This window comes from Schistocerca americana, chromosome 2, assembly GCF_021461395.2.
Source record: "Schistocerca americana isolate TAMUIC-IGC-003095 chromosome 2, iqSchAmer2.1, whole genome shotgun sequence".
Lineage (NCBI taxonomy): Eukaryota > Metazoa > Arthropoda > Insecta > Orthoptera > Acrididae > Schistocerca > Schistocerca americana.
The window spans coordinates 97,307,044-97,326,216 of NC_060120.1; the positions used below are offsets into that span (position 1 = coordinate 97,307,044).

Sequence of the window (19,173 nt, forward strand, 5' to 3'; positions counted from 1 at the left end):
GCCATATATGGCATTATGCCATAATAAAGAACCAAAAATGAGATCATAGAGCGCTGGTACTACAAGAAAATTTACATCCCAAAAACCACAATGAAAAGCTTAATATCAGATGGGACCTACTTCATTGTGAATCTGGAAAAAGCCAGTTTGCACTTCAAGCTCAATTATGCATTTTAGTATGCTTTATGAAATTCCGATGCTCTTTGGAGTATCCTCTGATGCACTGTTTCTTTTATGGTGTAATGTAACCTCTCTTAGTGCTTTATACACACGAACATACGGGCTTCCTACACCACTGCAGTTGCACACGCACAATAATGCCTGTTTTCTGGCGCTCTCTGGCAACTGGTAAATCGAAACTATTTCTAACAGTCTCCGAATAGTATTGCCAACGGTGGTTAGAAAAGCGTTACTTTCAAAGTAAATTTCTTTTTCCACAAGATCAATTATGTTACGTGTGAGAAAGTGGGATGGATATCTAAATCACAGAGCGTTCGAAACTGAACAGTTTGAGGACCAGCCACTTACAAGAATTTCGAGCCGAGACATTTATGTCATAATTTTAAATTTACTGGCACATTCGTGTGATGTGTCTTAAAGTATAACACAAGCAAAAAAAGATCAATATTACATGTGAAAGCTTAGCTTCTGTTGTAGCGTGGTAATCTTACAGACTAACATTATATGTGAAAGCTTAGCTTTCCTTGTAGATGTACGGTACTGTGTACATTAATGTAAACCGTTAACTTTTCCTTTTGCGTGTTTGCGCTATGTACCAGTGATCTTGCTATTGGCTGATTATAACACATGACCTATGCTCTGAATAGCTGCCGTAATCGGCTGACGAGATCTCGTGGCTTGAGATATGACTCGCTTACAAAAGGACATCGCAACCTCGGTTTCAATGCTCCGAAAACATACGCGCTGTGTTTGGTGCAATTCGAATTTATGCTTTTGTAATATGAAAATATGCAGCGTATATGTTGCTACAAATCAAAGGTCTTTCCAAAACTTCTCTCCTCTTTTTTTTTTAAAGCCTCTTCAAAACATCTTTGCCCCGTCTTTTCTTTTCTTTTTTTTTTTTTTTTTTTCTTTTTTTTTTTCCGGGAAGTTCTATGCGATTGTATAAAACGTTAACCATTCAAAGGATTGATAAGTTTTACAGTTACGAGGGAAAATCTACGGAAAAACCTACTGTCACTTAGCACAGAAAAAGTGTATTTTGGCCCAGGAAAAAGCATTTTTTTAAAACGGGATATCCGGGAGAAATCCGGGAATTTTATTTTCTTGTCCCCGTATACACCCTGCTCATAAAAGAAGGTACTCAGTTGAGCTGCAAGCCAAGAATGCACCGCTTCATTCAGTACTTCAACCAAGGCAAATCGATGGCCTCTTAACGCCTTTTTTTGAGTGGACCAAACAAGTGAGTCAGAAGGAGCAAGATCAGGACTATATGGAGGATGATCCAGAACTTTAAATTTGAGATTCTGGAGCGTTTGAGCAGTGTGGGCAGCAGTATGCGGATGGGCATTGTTGTACAACAACACAACACCTTTTGACAACAATCCTCAGCGTTTGCTTCCAATTGCAGGCTTTAGCCTCATAGTAAGCACCTCACTGTAGCGAACACTGTTTATTGTTGTGCACCTATCCCCATAATGTTCCAATACTGGACCTTGTGCGTTCCAAAGAACCGTAAGCATCAGTTTTCCTGCGGACGGTTGGGTCTTGAACTTTTTCTTGCACAGCAAATTTGGATGTTTCCATTCCATACTCCACAGTTTACTTTACAGCTTGTAATGATGGATCCAACTTTTAACACCAGTAACGATCCTGTCTAAGAAGTTGTCCCCTTTGTTACCATAGCGATCCAAATGTTTTTTGCAGATCTCCAAGTGTGTTTGTTCATGCACCTATGTGAGTTGTTTTGGGATCCATCTTGCACAAACTTTATGAAACCCAAGCCTGTTGTGGATGATTCTATACGCAGAACCGTGACTAATTTGCATGTGCCACTTCATCAATAATTACTGGTCTGTCTATGAGAATCATTTCATGTGAACATTCAATGGTTTCTACATTTGTGGCGAAAAACAGTCGTCCGGCTCCTTCATCATGCGTAACACTGTGCGACAATTTCAGAATTTTTCAATCCATTCGTAGACACTCCGTTGCAACAAAACACTGTTCCCGTACTGTACTGAAAGTCTTTGGCCCCTGATACACCTTCTGACCACAAAAAACGGATCACTGAACGTTGCTCTTCTTTGGTGCAAATAGACAGTGGAACAGTCATGATTAACAGCACTGCAGTGATAGCGAAACTAACCTATCGGCTTGAAAATTGCAAAGATATAACAACAAATAAACAAAGCATGCATCATCAACGTAAAACGACAGTACTGCCAAATTAAACAAAAATGTGACTAAATTGCGGATAATAATTGACTTACCCTCGTATTTAATTATTTTTGGTACAGTGAAAACAATTTTTGTCCGGTACAAACTGTCAGCATACAGACATATGCAGACAATAACAGATTTTTGCACCGAAGGTGCCACGTAATCGTGATTTATTTAGTTTCATAATCAAAAAAAGGTATTTCACACAAACATGTCAAGCAAAACATTGTAGCACTTTTGCAGCCGCATTATGGAGACGTGAAAACTGCATCAGAGGAAATCAATGTAAATATCCTGGATAGTTTTAACATAAAAGAATTTGTGATTGAAATGGGAATTACCTTGCAGACCAATCAGTTACATCTGCATACGCATAGGAGCACTTTCAACTTCAAAAGCTCAAAAACATATGTACAATTGACAGTGTCCTCAAAACGGTCAGGAAACTCTCTCTGTAACCCTAACTAGACCACAATCAATTCTTCAATCCCAGTGTTTTCTTCAATGGTAATAACGTTAAGGAACTGGACTGTGTCCCTTCCATAACATGATTTTCTTTCTAAATTCATCCGCATCAAATCAGAAAGAAGTAGTTCCACACCTGACAAATCTTACTATGGGCAATGTGCCATCAATTCTGCTTATAATGTGAGGTCTGCAATGCACTCCTGATGTTATAGTTTTCGTTACTGCACTCCTTTTTCCTCCACTAATTCAACAGTAATAAGTTTTAAATTGAAATACCATTCCAGGTTTGCCCTTGACTTACTCAATGTACTCTGCAATAATGTATAAAGTCTCCACAACTCTTCATTCAGTTCCATCGAAAACAGTTGCATGTGACAGTCAAATACTGTGTGCAACATCAGAAACTTTACTAGGCCATTAAATTTTGGGCATGCAGCTGCACAAATAAAATTTCTTCTATTGATATTTCGGCTGCATATTGCCCATCAAGACTCACTCTGAGGATGGCCGGACAATACGAGGCTGAAATATCAGTGGAATAAATTTTATTTGGGTGGCTGCATGCCCAAAATTTAATGGATTATTGATTATGCCGTCAAAAGTTGAAAATGCACAGAAATTTTACTATTTTGACCGCCAATATCTTAATGTAGGCATGCCTGCAAATGTAGCACAAAGTGCTTCTTGATGTACTGACCAACAAATCCCATCTGCCGAACATTGTAATTCTTTGCTCTTCCATTGTCAACTAAATCTTTAAATTCCTCCAGGTGGTCAAAGTAAGCTAGAATTGCTTCATGTACATTAAAAGAGGAAAGGAAATGTCTGACAGTACCAACTCCTTGCACAGCAACAGCAAAAATTGATGTTCGTTCTTGTTCTTGTTCCTCCTCCTCCTCCTCCTCCCCCTCCTCCTCCTCATTGTCACCACCGTCTCCTGCCTGTGTTGCTTCATAACCATTTCACTTCCATCAGTTTCAAGTATGGAAGCCAGGACATCATCATAACAACAATGTCCATTTTCAGAAATATCAGTTTTGGTGCTCTATACCTCTTCTGGAGCAAGATTGTCTTCAGCGGCAATCAGTGTACCACAGCCACCCTTTGTGAAACAATTAAGCACAGTCTGTTGTGTTATAGAATTCCAGGCAGCAACAAACGTGCATGACCTGTATACAGCAGAGTCTCACCAATCCCATCTCTCAAAGAATGAAATTGACTTCCCCAGAATTGCTGCTCTGTATTTAGCTCTAACTGTGTGTATTATGCACATGCTCAGATTATGCAGATGACTTGTCCAGTTCATAGGAAGGAACACAATATTTACATTCCTCAGAAATTACTCCTTGGGAAGCACAGGACATAGGTCAATAACAAGTCCAATTTCTTCCTGCTGCATCCAAATGCCTGAAAAAGTTGTTAAGATTTATGATGTCTCCAGGGTTTGCTGTTGTATTCATAACTACAATGTAGCATTTTCGTGTTACGTGAACACATGGGAGTTAATGGTGCAGGCAACTTTTCACTTGCATCACTATTTACACACAATAGTGCCATTACCTTTTCTTTACTTTTTTCTTTACCTCTGTAGCATTTTTCTTCCTTAACAGAATGTGTTTTTTCCTTAAATGGGGTTTTGCCAGATTATGTTTCATCAGCATTGAAAATGTTATTTGGGCTGATAGCCCTGCGTCAACTGTGGCAATGTAATTTTCATCTAATAGTTTACAATTTCTACGATCAGAGTCTCACTTTCTCCATTTACACTTTGAAAGGACAGATTATGATGTTTTTCAAAATAATTCAAGCAGTTGTTTGAAACACTGAAATTTTCATTGTCAATCTCGAGAGATTTCATAAACCTTCTCTTGCAGTATGTTTCTCTTGCCGGTATCACTACTAGGGAAGTTGAGTAATTGACTATGATATACATATGTGTCAACTGGTTGATCGCTGCATCACACAACAAAAAATTTGATCTGTGTGGAATTAAAATAGAAAGAAATCAGAAACTCATTCGAACACGTTAGGAATCACATAAAAACTGGATTTTAGTTTACAAAATATTTCAAGTTTATTCCTTACAAGAGGACTTTTACTTAAAGCACAGTTTGTTAGAAGTGGGGAAAATAACATTGTTCTTACGGGAGTTTCACCATGACTGATGAAAAATTTCATTAAAAGTGGGATTTCCTTAAATGTGGGTTCATCAATTCATAGTTTTACTATAGTTATTGGATGAGGTTTCTAATGGTTCTAAATAAGAGAAAAAATATTACGGTTCTAAATAAGAGAAAAAATATTATTTTAGTTTCAACGGAGTAAACAACTGTGATAAATTACTTGAAAGAAATAAGTTGCCTGCATTGGCTGTCATTCATTTCCATTTTCATTGTGCGTCCTATAATGTTCTGACCTTGTTTGCATTGTAACGAATATCACAGCTGCAACTCTCAAATGCAGTGAACCAGATTACCTATGAAATTACATGACTGAAACCAGAAACATATGTAGCTATGGGGTCAAGCATCTTGCTTGAAGATGGCTATGCAGCCGAAACATCGTAGTATACGAAATTAAATAAAATTCCAAGCAACTTATGTCTTCCAATATTATTATTACCCCCTTCACTTTCTCAGACGTTAAGTCCGGTTAAAAATGGAGTGACGTGGACCTTGATCAAGCGTCACTTCCTTTTAACTGTACGGTATGTGTTATTATTGCATTTAGAAACTTTCGGGTAATTGAACATGTATCAATAATTACAGATTTCTGTAGTTGTATATATATGTTTGGATGTAGCTGTATTGCATTGATGTACTGGTGGATATTGTGTGGTATGACTCCTGTAGTTGATAGTATAATTGGTATGATGTCAACTTTATCCTGATGCCACATGTCTTTGACTTCCTCAGCCAGTTGGATGTATTTTTCAATTTTTTCTCCTGTTTTCTTTTGTATATTTGTTGTATTGGGTATGGATATTTCGATTAGTTGTGTTAATTTCTTCTTTTTATTGGTGAGTATGATGTCAGGTTTGTTATGTGGCGTTGTTTTATCTGTTATAATGGTTCTGTTCCAGTATAATTTGTATTCATCATTCTCCAGTACATTTTGTGGTGTATACTTGTATGTAGGAACGTGTTGTTTTAAAAGTTTATGTTGTAAGGCAAGCTGTTGATGTATTATTTTTGTGACATTGTCATGTCTTCTGGGGTATTCTGTATTTGCTAGTATTGTACATCCGCTTGTGATGTGATCTACTGTTTCTATTTGTTGTTTACAAAGTCTGCATTTATCCGTTGTGGTATTGGGATCTTTAATAATATGCTTGCTGTAATACCTGGTGTTTATTGTTTGATCATGTATTGCAATCATGAATCCTTCTGTCTCACTGTATATATTGCCTTTTCTTAGCCATGTGTTGGATGCGTCTTGATCGATGTGTGGCTGTGTTAGATGATACGGGTGCCTGCCATGAAGTGTTTTCTTTTTCCAATTTACTTTCTTCGTATCTGTTGATGTTATGTGATCTAAAGAGTTGTAGAAGTGGTTATGAAATTGCAGTGATATAGCCGATGTATTTATATGAGTGATTGCCTTGTGTATTTTGCTAGTTTCTGCTCGTTCTAGAAAGAATTTTCTTAAATTGTCTACCTGTCCATAATGTAGGTTTTTTATGTCGATAAATCCCCTTCCTCCTTCCTTTCTGCTTAATGTGAATCTTTCTGTTGCTGAAAGTATGTGATGTATTCTATATTTGTGGCATTGTGATCGTGTAAGTGTATTGAGTGCTTCTAGGTCTGTGTTACTCCATTTCACTACTCCAAATGAGTAGGTCAGTATTGGTATGGCATAAGTATTTATAGCTTTTGTCTTGTTTCTTGCTGTCAATTCTGTTTTCAGTATTTTTGTTAGTCTTTGTCTATATTTTTCTTTTAGTTCTTCTTTAATATTTGTATTATCTATTCCTATTTTTTGTCTGTATCCTAGATATTTATAGGCATCCGTTTTTTCCATCGCTTCTATGCAGTCACTGTGGTTATCCAATATGTAATCTTCTTGTTTAGTGTGTTTTCCCTTGACTATGCTATTTTTCTTACATTTGTCTGTTCCAAAAGCCATACTTATATCATTGCTGAATCCTTCTGTTTTCTTTAGTAATTGGTTGAGTTGTTGATTTGTTGCTGCCAGTAGTTTTAGATCATCCACGTATAGCAAATGTGTGATTTTGTGTGGGTATGTTCCAGTAATATTGTATCCATAATTTGTATTATTTAGCATGTTGGATAGTGGGTTCAGAGCAAGGCAGAACCAGAAAGGACTTAATGAGTCTCCTTGGTATATTCCACGCTTAATCTGTATTGGCTGTGATGTGATATTATTTGAATTTGTTTGGATATTAAGTGCGGTTTTCAATTTTTCATTACTATGTTTAGGAACTGTATCAATTTAGGATCTACTTTGTATATTTCCAATATTTGTAGTAACCATGAGTGGGGTACACTCTCAAAAGCTTTTTGGTAATCAATGTATGCGTAGTGTAGCGACCTTTGTTTAGTTTTAGCTTGATATGTCACCTCTGCATCTATTATCAGTTGCTCTTTACATCCTCGTGCTCCTTTGCAACAGCCTTTTTGTTCTTCATTTATAATTTCGTTGTGTGTTGTATGTGTCATTAATTTCTGTTATATGACTGAAGTTAATATTTTGTATATTGTTGGTAGACATGTTATGGGGCGATATATAGCTGGGTTCGCTGTGTCTGCTTGATCTTTAGGTTTCAGATATGTTATTCCGTGTGTAAGTGTATCAGGGAATGTGTATGGGTCTGGATGTAGCTGTTAAATAATTTAGTTAGATGTGAATGTGTTGAGGTGAACTTCTTTATCCAGAAATTTGCTATTTTATCATTTCCAGGGGCTTTCCAATTGTGAGTAGAATTAATTGCTTGGGTGACTTCATGTTGCAAAATTATCACTTCAGGCATTTGTGGTATCATCTTGTATGTGTCTGTTTCTGCTTGTATCCATCGTGCATGCCTGTTATGTTGTACCGGGTTTGACCATATGTTGCTCCAGAAGTGTTCCATGTCTGTTATTATTATTATTATTATTATTACTGTTATCATCATTCTCACTGTCATCTTTTTTTGACTGTCATTGTTCAATAAATCCGATACTTTTTCACTTATTGTAATTAATGAACCAGGATTTCATGACAATTTAACAATTACCCAGTGAAATAAACTATAAAATGACTAATAAGTGGTACAATATGTAGCATATTGTTCTAATGAAACTTTGCCTTGTCAACTAGGGGACTGATGACCTCCGATGTTAAGTCCCATAGTGCTCAGAGCCTTGTCAACTGTAACATAGTTTTTATACATCCAAAACCGAGGAAGTTGACAACATGAAAACAAACATGTGGTATCGTTCCCATTGTTCCTTTCTTTGCCAATTCTACCACATTCACTTAGACTACATTTTTGAAACCCTTTTATAATACTACATTTCAAATACCTCCAGGTTCTTTGTTACTAGTTCTCACTCTGCTTAAGTTTTATTTCCATACAGTACAGCGTCCGATACAATTCCAGGTTTTTTATTTGATAACTTTTTCCCTCTTGAAGAATACTTTCGTATGTCTCATGTGGTCAACCATCTTGTGTATTATTGAATTTTTGACAGTCAAATTAATTTCCTTCAACTACTGTACCCTCACTAATTTCAAAAAAATAAACAAGCGGGTGGTATAATAGAGACTGGATGGAAAATGTGGAACAGGAACTGAAACATGATACCCCAGCTTACAAACTTTAATTTTTCTTCAGAGTTGGTGTGCAAACATACATAACAGAACTACACTGCCCCACTGCTGTGGCACTATTGGTATGATGGATGTGTCAGGTGAAGGAGGTAAGATGAAGAAGGAAGAGAACAAAGCAAGAGCCAAGACAGAAGTGAAGGGAATACGAATATGGTACAATAGAGTGGTCAGCCTGATGCATGCAAGGGTAGCACTGTGATATACAGGGTGTTACAAAAAGGTGTGGCCAAACTTTCAGGAAACATTCCTCACACACAAAGAAAGAAAATATGTTACGTGGACATGTGTCCGGAAGCTTACTTTCCATGTTAGAGCTCATTTTATTACTTCCCTTCAAATCACATTAATCATGGAATGGAAACACACAGCAACAGAACGTACCAGTGTGAATCAAACATTTTGTTACAGGAAATGTTCAAAATGTCCTCCATTAGCGAGGATACATGCATCCACCCTCCGTCGCATGGAATCCCCAATGCGCTGATGCAGCCCTGGAGAATGGCGTATTGTATCACAGCCATCCACAATATGAGCACGAAGAGTCTCTACATTTGGTACCAGGGTTGCGTAGACAAGAGCTTTCAAATGCTCCCATAAATGAAAGTCAAGAGGGTTGAGGTCAGGAGAGCGTGGTGGCCATGGAATTGGTCCGCCTCTACCAATCCATCGGTCACCGAATCTGTTGTTGAGAAGCGTACGAACACTTCAACTGAAATGTGCAGGAGCTCCATCGTGCATGAACCACATGTTGTGTCGTACTTGTAAAGGCACATGTTCTAGCAGCACAGGTAGAGTATCCTGTATGAAATCATGATAACGTGCTCCATTGACCGTAGGTGGAAGAACATGGGGCCCAATCAAGACATCACCAACAATGCCTGCCCAAACGTTCATAGAAAATCTGTGTTGATGACGTGATTGCACAATTGCGTGCAGATTCTCGTCAGCCCACACATGTTGATTGTGAAAATTTGCAATTTGATCACGTTGGAATGAAGCCTCATCCGTAAAGAGAACATTTGCACTGAAATGAGGACTGACTCATTGTTGGATGAACCATTTGCAGAAGTAAACCCGTGGAGGCCAATCAGTTGCTGATAGTGCCTGCACACGCTGTACGTGGTACGGAAACAACTGGTTCTCCCGTAGCACTCTCCATACAGTGACGTGGTCAATGTTACCTTGTACAGCAGCAACTTCTCTGATGCTGACATTAAGGTTATCGACAACTGCACGAAGAATTGCCTCGTCCATTGCAAGTGTCCTCGTCGTTCTAGGTCTTCCCCAGTCGCGAGTCATAGGCTGGAATGTTCCGTGCTCCCTAAGACGCCGATCAATTGCTTCGAACGTCTTCCTGTCGGGACACCTTCGTTTTGGAAATCTGTCTCGATACGAATGTACCGCGCCACGGCTATTGCCCCGTGCTAATCCATACATCATGGGCATCTGCCAATTCCACATTTGTAAACATTGCACTGACTGCAAAAACCATGTTCGTGATGAACACTAACCTGTTGATGCTACGTACTGATGTGCTTGATGCTAGTAATGTAGAGCAATGAGTCGCATGTCAACACAAGCACCGAAGTCAACATTACCTTCCTTCAATTGGGCCAACTGGCGGTCAACCGAGGAAGTACAGTACATACTGACGAAACTAAAATGAGCTCTAACATGGAAATTAAGCGTATCCGGACACATGTCCACATAACATCTTTTCTTTATTTGTGTGTGAGGAATGTTTCCTGAAAGTTTGGCCGTACTTTTTTGTAACACCCTGTACAAGGGGTTAGGGAGGGGGGCCTGGATATAGATAGATAGATAGATAGATAGACAGAGAGACAGACAGACACAGATACACAGAGTGAGGCACAGACAAACCATTAGGTTGAGTTGGTGATGAAGTACCACACTGGGAACGGTGGGAAGAAATTTGGGAAAGCTATTAATGATTTCAGGACATGGTAAAAGCTAGCCAAAGTTCTGATGGAGGATGTGGTTTAGCCATTCCAGTAAAAGATGATCTTGTAATTTAGTGGCAATGGTTGCAGTTTTACTAGTATGGGATTGTGATATCTCCATAGTTGGGTGAGGCCTGCTTCCAGCAAGGCAACTAAAAGTCTCTACCCATCAATCCTTCAACAAGTTACTCATAAAATTATAGCCTCCAAATATTCCACAATACCTAATGAAACCCACAACTTTCTGGATTAAAGGACAGTAACAAATATTTTCTAAATTCCTCACTTTCTAACAATTGTTTTTCACGTGAGCAGATAGCAGAATATCTGCATTCAAATATCTGCCCTTCCCCATGACTTTTGGAACAAAAGACTGGCAGAAACAATTGGTGGATTCCTCATCATTTACAGTTGTAATGCACAGTACTGTGCATATAAAGAAAAGGGAAATGAGAGGTTGACAACAGTGCCTTTGTAAATAAACCACCCAGTAACATCATTCTGGCGCACCTGTCTGCACCATGCACTTCAGGGTACATTCAGAACATTTAAAGATAATCTTCTTGGTAATGTGTGTATGGATTTGGCTATTTTACAACAGTAGAGTTCATATTAGCTGACTTAACGCAAAATCAGTAAGTACTACATTAACAAGCAATATAAGTATATCATAAAAAAATTCCACCGTAGCTGTACCTTGAGAATGTCTTTATTCTATCACATGATTAGTTTCGGCAACACATTTCCGCCATCCTCAGGCCCCACCACTGCCAAAAGAATATTTGATTTCCTTGCCGCATTTACAGCGGGATGCTTGTTACTAGCACACGTGGGCTAGCCTTCATTAGGAGCTTATACTCGACACCGTGTTGTCTCCAATGGGTATTGGAGACAACACTATGTCAAGTATAGGCTCTTGATGAATGCTAGCCCATGTGTGCTAGTAACAAGGATCCCACAATAAATGCACCAAGGAAATGAAGTTCTCTTTCGGCAATGATGGGGCGCAGAGGATTGCAGTAATGTGCCACCAAACTACTCTTTATACTGCCTTCTGACTTACACGTCATTCACATCACCACCTCACCACCTCTGCTGGAACACTGAGATGATGATAAGAGAGAGAGAGAGAGAGAGAGAGAGTCTGTTTGTGTGTGTGTGTGTGTGTGGGGGGGGGGGGGGGGGGGCATGAACGCATATGCACACCTTTTCAGCTGAATTTACACCATAAATTTTACCCAAATGCTTAACTGTAGCAACATAACCACTGGCAGATTTGTTTACATTACCATAACTGATAAGGCAACACAAGGGTTAGCAATTTCTCAAATCTTGAGAATTACATAGAACAAGAACTAAATAAAAGCATAAGCTTGACTGAAGAGTGCATCTTACAATTTACCATTCAAAACAGTATCTATCTGTATCTCCAGTCTATTATTTCACAAGCCTGTTAATAGAGAATAACTAATATTACTATACAACCATTAGTTATATAGTTACATAACCCATTAGGAAATGGCACAAACATTATACCCAAAGGATCTGTAATAATTTATTAACAGTTATATCACAAAATTTGAGTTAGACACAAGAAAAGAAGCATCAAGCAGGTATCCACATCCAGTTACACACAAATATTAAAAACTGTAAATTTCGTAATAAAACATTACTCTATGAATATGTACACAAACTGAAGCATGTGAGTTCTCACAATATTTACCTCTCCTTTTTTGTAACAGCAAATGTTACACTGTCTTCCATTTCACTTTCATTTGATGTATCGTTAACACTTCCTGACTGTCGCACACATTCCAACCATTTCTGAACCATGAACAAGACTTTACTGTCCTGCAACACTGTTTTATTTGGAATTGGCAGCTTCACTAGTGTTTGAAGTATCTGAGGAGAAAAAGCAATGGCAAAATATTACATATTTCTGCAAATAAACTGACAAGGATCATGCAAATAAATTAATATCCTCATCACCCCGAAATCTATTACTGCAGACACACACTCAAATCGACGTAACAAAGGTTTATTTCATTTACGTCTATTTAAGCTTAAAATATTTGTATATGGTAAATGGTATATAAACCTAGAATGGTTGATGGAAGTAAAAAACTTGTTATGCACCATACAGAAAAGTTCTACATATTATGTCAGCAGGTGTGTACTGGAATCTAAAATATTCCAGCTGAATTAATATTATGCACATTTTTGGAAATCAAAAAAATTACATTATCACTAGTTTGTAACAAGCAAACAGAAATCGTTCTGATGTTGGGCCATTCATTTAAACTTAAAAATACATTAATTGGTGGTCATCAAACTGAAAATATTTCTCAAAAAAGCTCACATGTTGCTACAAAGAGATTTTTAAATTTTGTAAAAGCATTTACAAAGCAATAAGGGACTTGTAAAAATCAGTCTGAAGACATGCAGTAACTGGGTTCTGCACCTTCCCTTTCATTATTACTACAACGGTTTCTAAAGAGCACTTTAGATATATAGTTCTTGACAAACTCAACAGTTTACTGTGACCTCAAGAAAAATAATAAAACAAAAACCCAACATCTGGCTCTTAATTGTAAAAAGCAAATCATTGTGAATTAGTGCCTCTTGATCTGTTCAATGATGTAACTGTAGTCTTGGAATTCACTAGTCAAAACCCAAAAGGAATTTTCTTCAAAAACAACATTTCTCAAGTTTTTCATTATTGTTTAATCCAAAAATGGCCTTCATCTTACTTGGCTGGATTGTGTTCTTGAGAGACATGATACCATAGTTTCATTGTTCCCTCACGAAATGAATACATCCATCAGGTATAAAATGTGGCTACATGGTAAGCCCTTCATGCAGCAATGTCACAAATACCATTATCTCAGTTTGAGAGTAATTGTTATTGCGGTGACATGTTATTTTGCACTCTAGCAAAGTTTGTCTAATGTTTCTTCATAATTTATACTACTTGCTGTTAATGCAATACACGTATATAAAATGACTGTTCAAATGTTACATTGTGATCGCTTTTCGGGATCTTGGCAAACAAGATGTCAGGTGAATGAGTTAATGACCTGAATAGCTTTTGCTACAAATACTAAGCCACAAAAGAGGTTTCTGGATTCACTATCATGAAAATATATCTCCTTTTAATTGTAAGTTAGGATACTGGCACAAACTGTGCACATCACAAACTGTGCGCATCACAAAAATGCTGCTCTCAACGTGCAACTAAACTACATAACTAGTACAATGGAAAAGCAAGGACAATAGGGGATCTGACACCCCTGTAATGTGGAGGAAACAAATTAACTATACAAATGACTGTTTATTCTACAGGATTCTACTGCCCTGCTTATGGAAATGAGAGGAAATGGACTGCTGAGAATACTGGTGTTCCATCTACTGTCAACCTGTACCCATAATGAAAAAATAACTGTCCTTGTTCTTCCTATCTTCTCAGACACCCTTGATTCCAATGTGATGATGTAAAGAAACTGTATAAACCAAATCACAAGACACCTGTGTGTCCAGTGAACATTCAACAGAGCTGTATAGTCACCAAACATGAACTAAATGACATAACTACTGATCTAGGCTCACACCTTCAACATTGGTGTCTTCTTATAATGATGTGAAAGTATCCACATGCAAGTTTCATAACAAACAGCACTGGAGACTTTCTTCAAAAAAAAAAAAAAGACAAACTTTGCTGCGAGTGAGTGTGTTTTCAATTTGTGTGCAGATGATATTTAATGAAGACTCTAAATACAGCATACAGTGATGACAAATAGAGGTTGTACAATGCTGCACAAATTAAGATGACACATCACATCAAAATTTACAACAACTGTTTCATTGCATAAATTTTCATTTGAAAGCTGCTGCTGTGTTACTTAAGTCTCCAACAAGGTTATCCGAAGTACTGTCGCTTCCTTTGTGTGACCATTAGCTAGATGAAGTCGTAGCATTATTACAAGTGGCTATGGTCTTTGAGACAACAATCTGTGCTAGGTGTCAGAAATCATTTATTAGGTTCATTAACAGGGCCATTCAAAACATGCCTACCACTGCTATAAATTACGTATGTGTTTACGCGAAATATTTTTGAAGACAATAATTTATGTATCTTTTTCAGACATCCCCTGACTCAGTGAAATAAAAATCTAGTACCGCACATTTCTGTGCCCTCATATATATGAAATCTGGTGAAACATGCACAATTTTAAAAAAGTTTGTAGAGTTAAGAAAAAGAAGCATTGGCTTCTTTCTAGTCAAGGCTGGAAACTTTCCTTGGCAATAGATAATAACTTTTGGAGACTATGCTGAAAACTTATCAAAGAATGGAATGTAAAATGTCTGAAAATTAATTTCCTCCATTAGCATTATAACATCAATCCTACAAATCTTGCCAAAGTAGCACCAACAGATCTGAACTCTCAATAAATGTTACCAGAGTGCTGGAAACAGTACGTTGGACAATTTTTGTTGCACACATTACAGCAGGATATACACTGTAGAATAATTTTTGCCAATAATTAGTTAATAACTACAATTATATCTTCAAAAAGCAAAGCAATTTGAGAATTTCATGGTAACTTTTACATGCAGCAGGCAAAAATACACACACAATTGGCACTATCACTAAAATATGAAAAAAATCATTGAACTTTGTAGCCAGTATTAGCAAACATATTCTATAGAGTATTCTTCATGTATTCCTATGGTGTCTTGCCAGAGAATCCCTAACTTCTCAGCCAATATAAAGCCATGATATTTTGCTTCCCACAGAGCAACATCCTTGTGAAATGTCTGTCTTCAACCCTATTGTAAAATTTCCTACATATTTAGGAAACATCACAGGTCAAATTTAACTATGTACAAGTGTAGGACTATTCACATGAGCAAGTGCGGAACCCATGCAACATTACGTAGCAAACAATATACAAATATCTTCCACACCTCCAAATCTGAACATTGGTTAAGAAGTTTTCATACGAAAATGATTACAGACAGCCAGCCTGTGCAGTTACATCATCTGAACTGTGTGCTAGAAAACTCCCTACATATTTACACTATTGGCCATTAAAATTGCTACACCAAGAAGAATTGCAGATGATAAACGGGTACTCATTGGACAAATATATTATACTAGAACTGACATGTGATTACATTTTCATGCAATTTGGGTGCATAGATCCTGAGAAATCAGTTCTCAGAACAACCACCTCTGGCCGTAATAACGGCCTTGATACGCCTGGGCATTGAGTCAAACAGAGCTTGGATGGCGTGTACAGGTACAGCTGCCCATGCAGCTTCAACACGATACCACAGTTCATCAAGAGTAGTGGCTGGTGTATTGTGATGAGCCAGTTGCTCGGCCACTATTGACCAGACGTTTTCAATTGGTGAGAGATCTGGAGAATGTGCTGGCCAGGGAAGCAGTCGAACAGGACCTGCAACATGTGGTCGTGCATTATCCTGCTGAAATGTAGGGTTTCGCAGGGATCGAATGAAGGGTGGAGCCACGGGTCGTAATACATCTGAAATGTAAAGTCCACTGTTCAAAGTGCCATCAATGCAAACAAGAGGTGACCGAGACACGTAACCAACGGCACCCCATACCATCACGCTGGGTGATACGCCAGTATGGCGATGATGAATACACACTTCCAATGTGCATTCACCGCGATGTCGCCAAACCTGGCTGCGACCATCATGATGCTGTAAACAGAACCTGGATTCATCCGAAAAAATGACGTTTTGCCATTCGTGCACCCAGGTTTGTCGTTGAGTACACCATCGCAGGCGCTCCTGTCTGTGATGCAGCGTCAAGGGTAACCGCAGCCGTGGTCTCCGAGCTGATAGTCCATGCTGCTGCAAACGTCGTTGAACTGTTTGTGGAGATAGTTGTTGTCTTGCAAACATCCCCATCTGTTGAGTCAGGGATCAAGACATGGCTGCATGATCCATTACAGCAATGCGGATAAGATGCCTGTCATCTCGACTGCTAGTGATACGAGGCCGTTGGGATCCAGCATGGCGTTCCGTATTACCCTCCTGAACCCGCAGATCCCATATTCTGCTAACAGTCAATGGATCTCGACCAACGCGAGCAGCAATGTCATGATACGATAAACCACAATCGCGATAGCCTACAATCTGACCTTTATAAAAGTCGGAAACGTTATGGTACGCATTTCTCCTCCTTACACGAGACATCACAACAACGTTTCACCTCACCAGGAAACGCCGGTCAACTGCTGTTTGTGTATGAGAAATCGGTTGGAAACTTTCCTCATGTCAGCATGTTGTAGGTGTCGCCACAGGCGCCAACCTTGTGTGAATGCTCTGAAAAGCTAATCATTTGCATATCACAGCATCTTCTTCCTGTCGGTTAAATTTCACGTCTGTAGCACGTCATCTTCGTGTTGTAGCAATTTTAATGGCCAGTAGTGTAGTAAATATTACTGGTAAAACTTAGCTTCATACAATGATATTCATGTGAGCACTTGTGGAGACCTAGGCAACACTGTATATCAATCAACATAAAAATAACATCCAGCCCTTTAAATTTGCGGAACAGTTAAGAAGTTTTCATATGAACAAATGAATAAAGGCAGACAGCATGTACAGTTACATCACCCAGACCACATGCTGGTAATTTCCCTCTCGCATTTTGCTCCTGGTTTGGATCACATCGTACATTCTAGCTTTATTAAAATTCTCTCCTATTATTTGTCCTACATTTCTTTATTAATTTTGTCTCTTACACCCCACAGGTCCAGTACCTGAAACACCTTTTAAAATTAATCATTTTTCCTCACCTTCTAATCTTTCTACCTCTCTTTTTCTTTCTTTCTTTGCACTGAACATGTTTTTCTTTCATCCTTTCCAATTTTTGTATATCTCTTCCCTCTATTTTCTTTTTAGCAGGGTTACTCCTGAAAGTTTTGAGGAGGACTAGTGAGCTCATCAAAATATGTAGTCTGGCTTTCTATATGAGTATCTGTCACCTAACCTCGCATCTTGAGCCATTAATAGACAGTTGCACCAGTATTACTACAAACAACCCTTCCGTCGATAGTGTTCTACACTTTCTTGTTCATTTGTACCTCATAGCCTGTGGTGTAGTCTGGTACCAAATCGTTTTATTTTATACAATCTTGTGTAGTCTTTAAATCGCTTACTGTGTAAGGCAGCTTTGCTACATGCCATAACTCTTGACACAGAACAAATGGCAAGGTATAATTGAGTCAGAAAGTACACTCTTAACATTGTATGCTGTAAAACTCAAAGTTCAGGAAAGATGCCCTTTGTAATTTGTTTGGATGGGCAAGTAGGGAAGAAAACCAGCCTCCTCCTCGACCAGAAAGGGTTCTTTGCATCAATAAATTAATTATCTGTGCTCCTCAGACATGTGAAAAATGCTGCTCAGCCTAATTCTGACAGAGTGAATAACCTCAAAAATTTATTTTCAAGAATTTATGGTCCATATGTATTTTACAATCACCCTAATCTCCTTGCAAGGTGAAAAACTGGATTTGTCAGCTAATATTGGCTGGTAATATGAGGAAAATATCTTTCCCTTTTGGTGTTTTGACTGGAGTACAGAAATCAACATTCTATTTCTGAAAACTACATTAACACCTTCAGAATAAACTGAGCAATGATTTCAAAATTGTCATTAAAATTCACTGTAAATCAATGTAACTGACAGATCATCCAATGTTATAAAAAGTGAAGATGACCTGATTCTAGATTATGATCTAAGCAATTCAGTGTGACTTGACAAAGGAGTCACTGACAATGTATTAAAATACCTATCACAATATTCAAATGGACAATACTCTACAGCTATGCGGGAAGTATTGCAAGAAAATAACACACTGCTGCAAAACTAAGTAAGATTAAATAACTGCAATTTCAAAGAGTGGTTTCTCCTTAATCACCTGAGTGGTTTGCTACAACATCAAAACTAAGAATTATTGTTTGTTTTTCTGCATTATCGAATATTTCCCTCTGTAACAGAAAGGGTGAAATCTTAACAGTTCTGCTACATTCAAAATTTCCTGAAATCAACAAGAAAATCATTGAGTTGTAAGCCACAATAAGAAATCTTTTCAGTAACAGGTAAATTACAAAGTTAAACATGATTCAACAAAAGGGACCTGAAAGAAAAGAGCCTTGCTTTGGAGCATGTTGATTTCAGCAACTATAAGTTAAAGTTTCTTTGTTAATAATATAATGTAATGTCTTAGAAAATTCTCATTTTATTCACAATGTTTGTCTTAAAAAAATGAATGCACACAAACTTGTAAAAAGTCCAAAGCAATTATGTCCATAAACTGTAAACAAATAATAAGTATAGATAACAACTCATCAAATAGTTAATACATTGAGGTGTCGACAGGTACTTAAACAAGACTGAGAGTAGAATGAAATTTCACTCTGCAGCAGAGCGTGTGACGATTTCAGACTTCCTGGAAAATAAAATCTGTGCACT

General features: G+C 37.9%; 1 protein-coding gene across 4 annotated transcripts in view; it reads right to left on the bottom strand.

Annotated features, from left to right (window-relative positions):
• The window catches only part of LOC124595805, a 249,294-nt gene that overhangs the window by 144,691 nt on the left and 85,430 nt on the right, over positions 1–19,173 (bottom strand). For all 4 annotated transcript variants that reach the window (XM_047134699.1, XM_047134700.1, XM_047134697.1 and 1 more), the window contains exon 9: positions 12,388–12,566. In XM_047134699.1, coding sequence (XP_046990655.1) covers positions 12,388–12,566 — 179 coding nt within the window. The remainder of the gene's footprint in view (positions 1–12,387; positions 12,567–19,173) is intronic.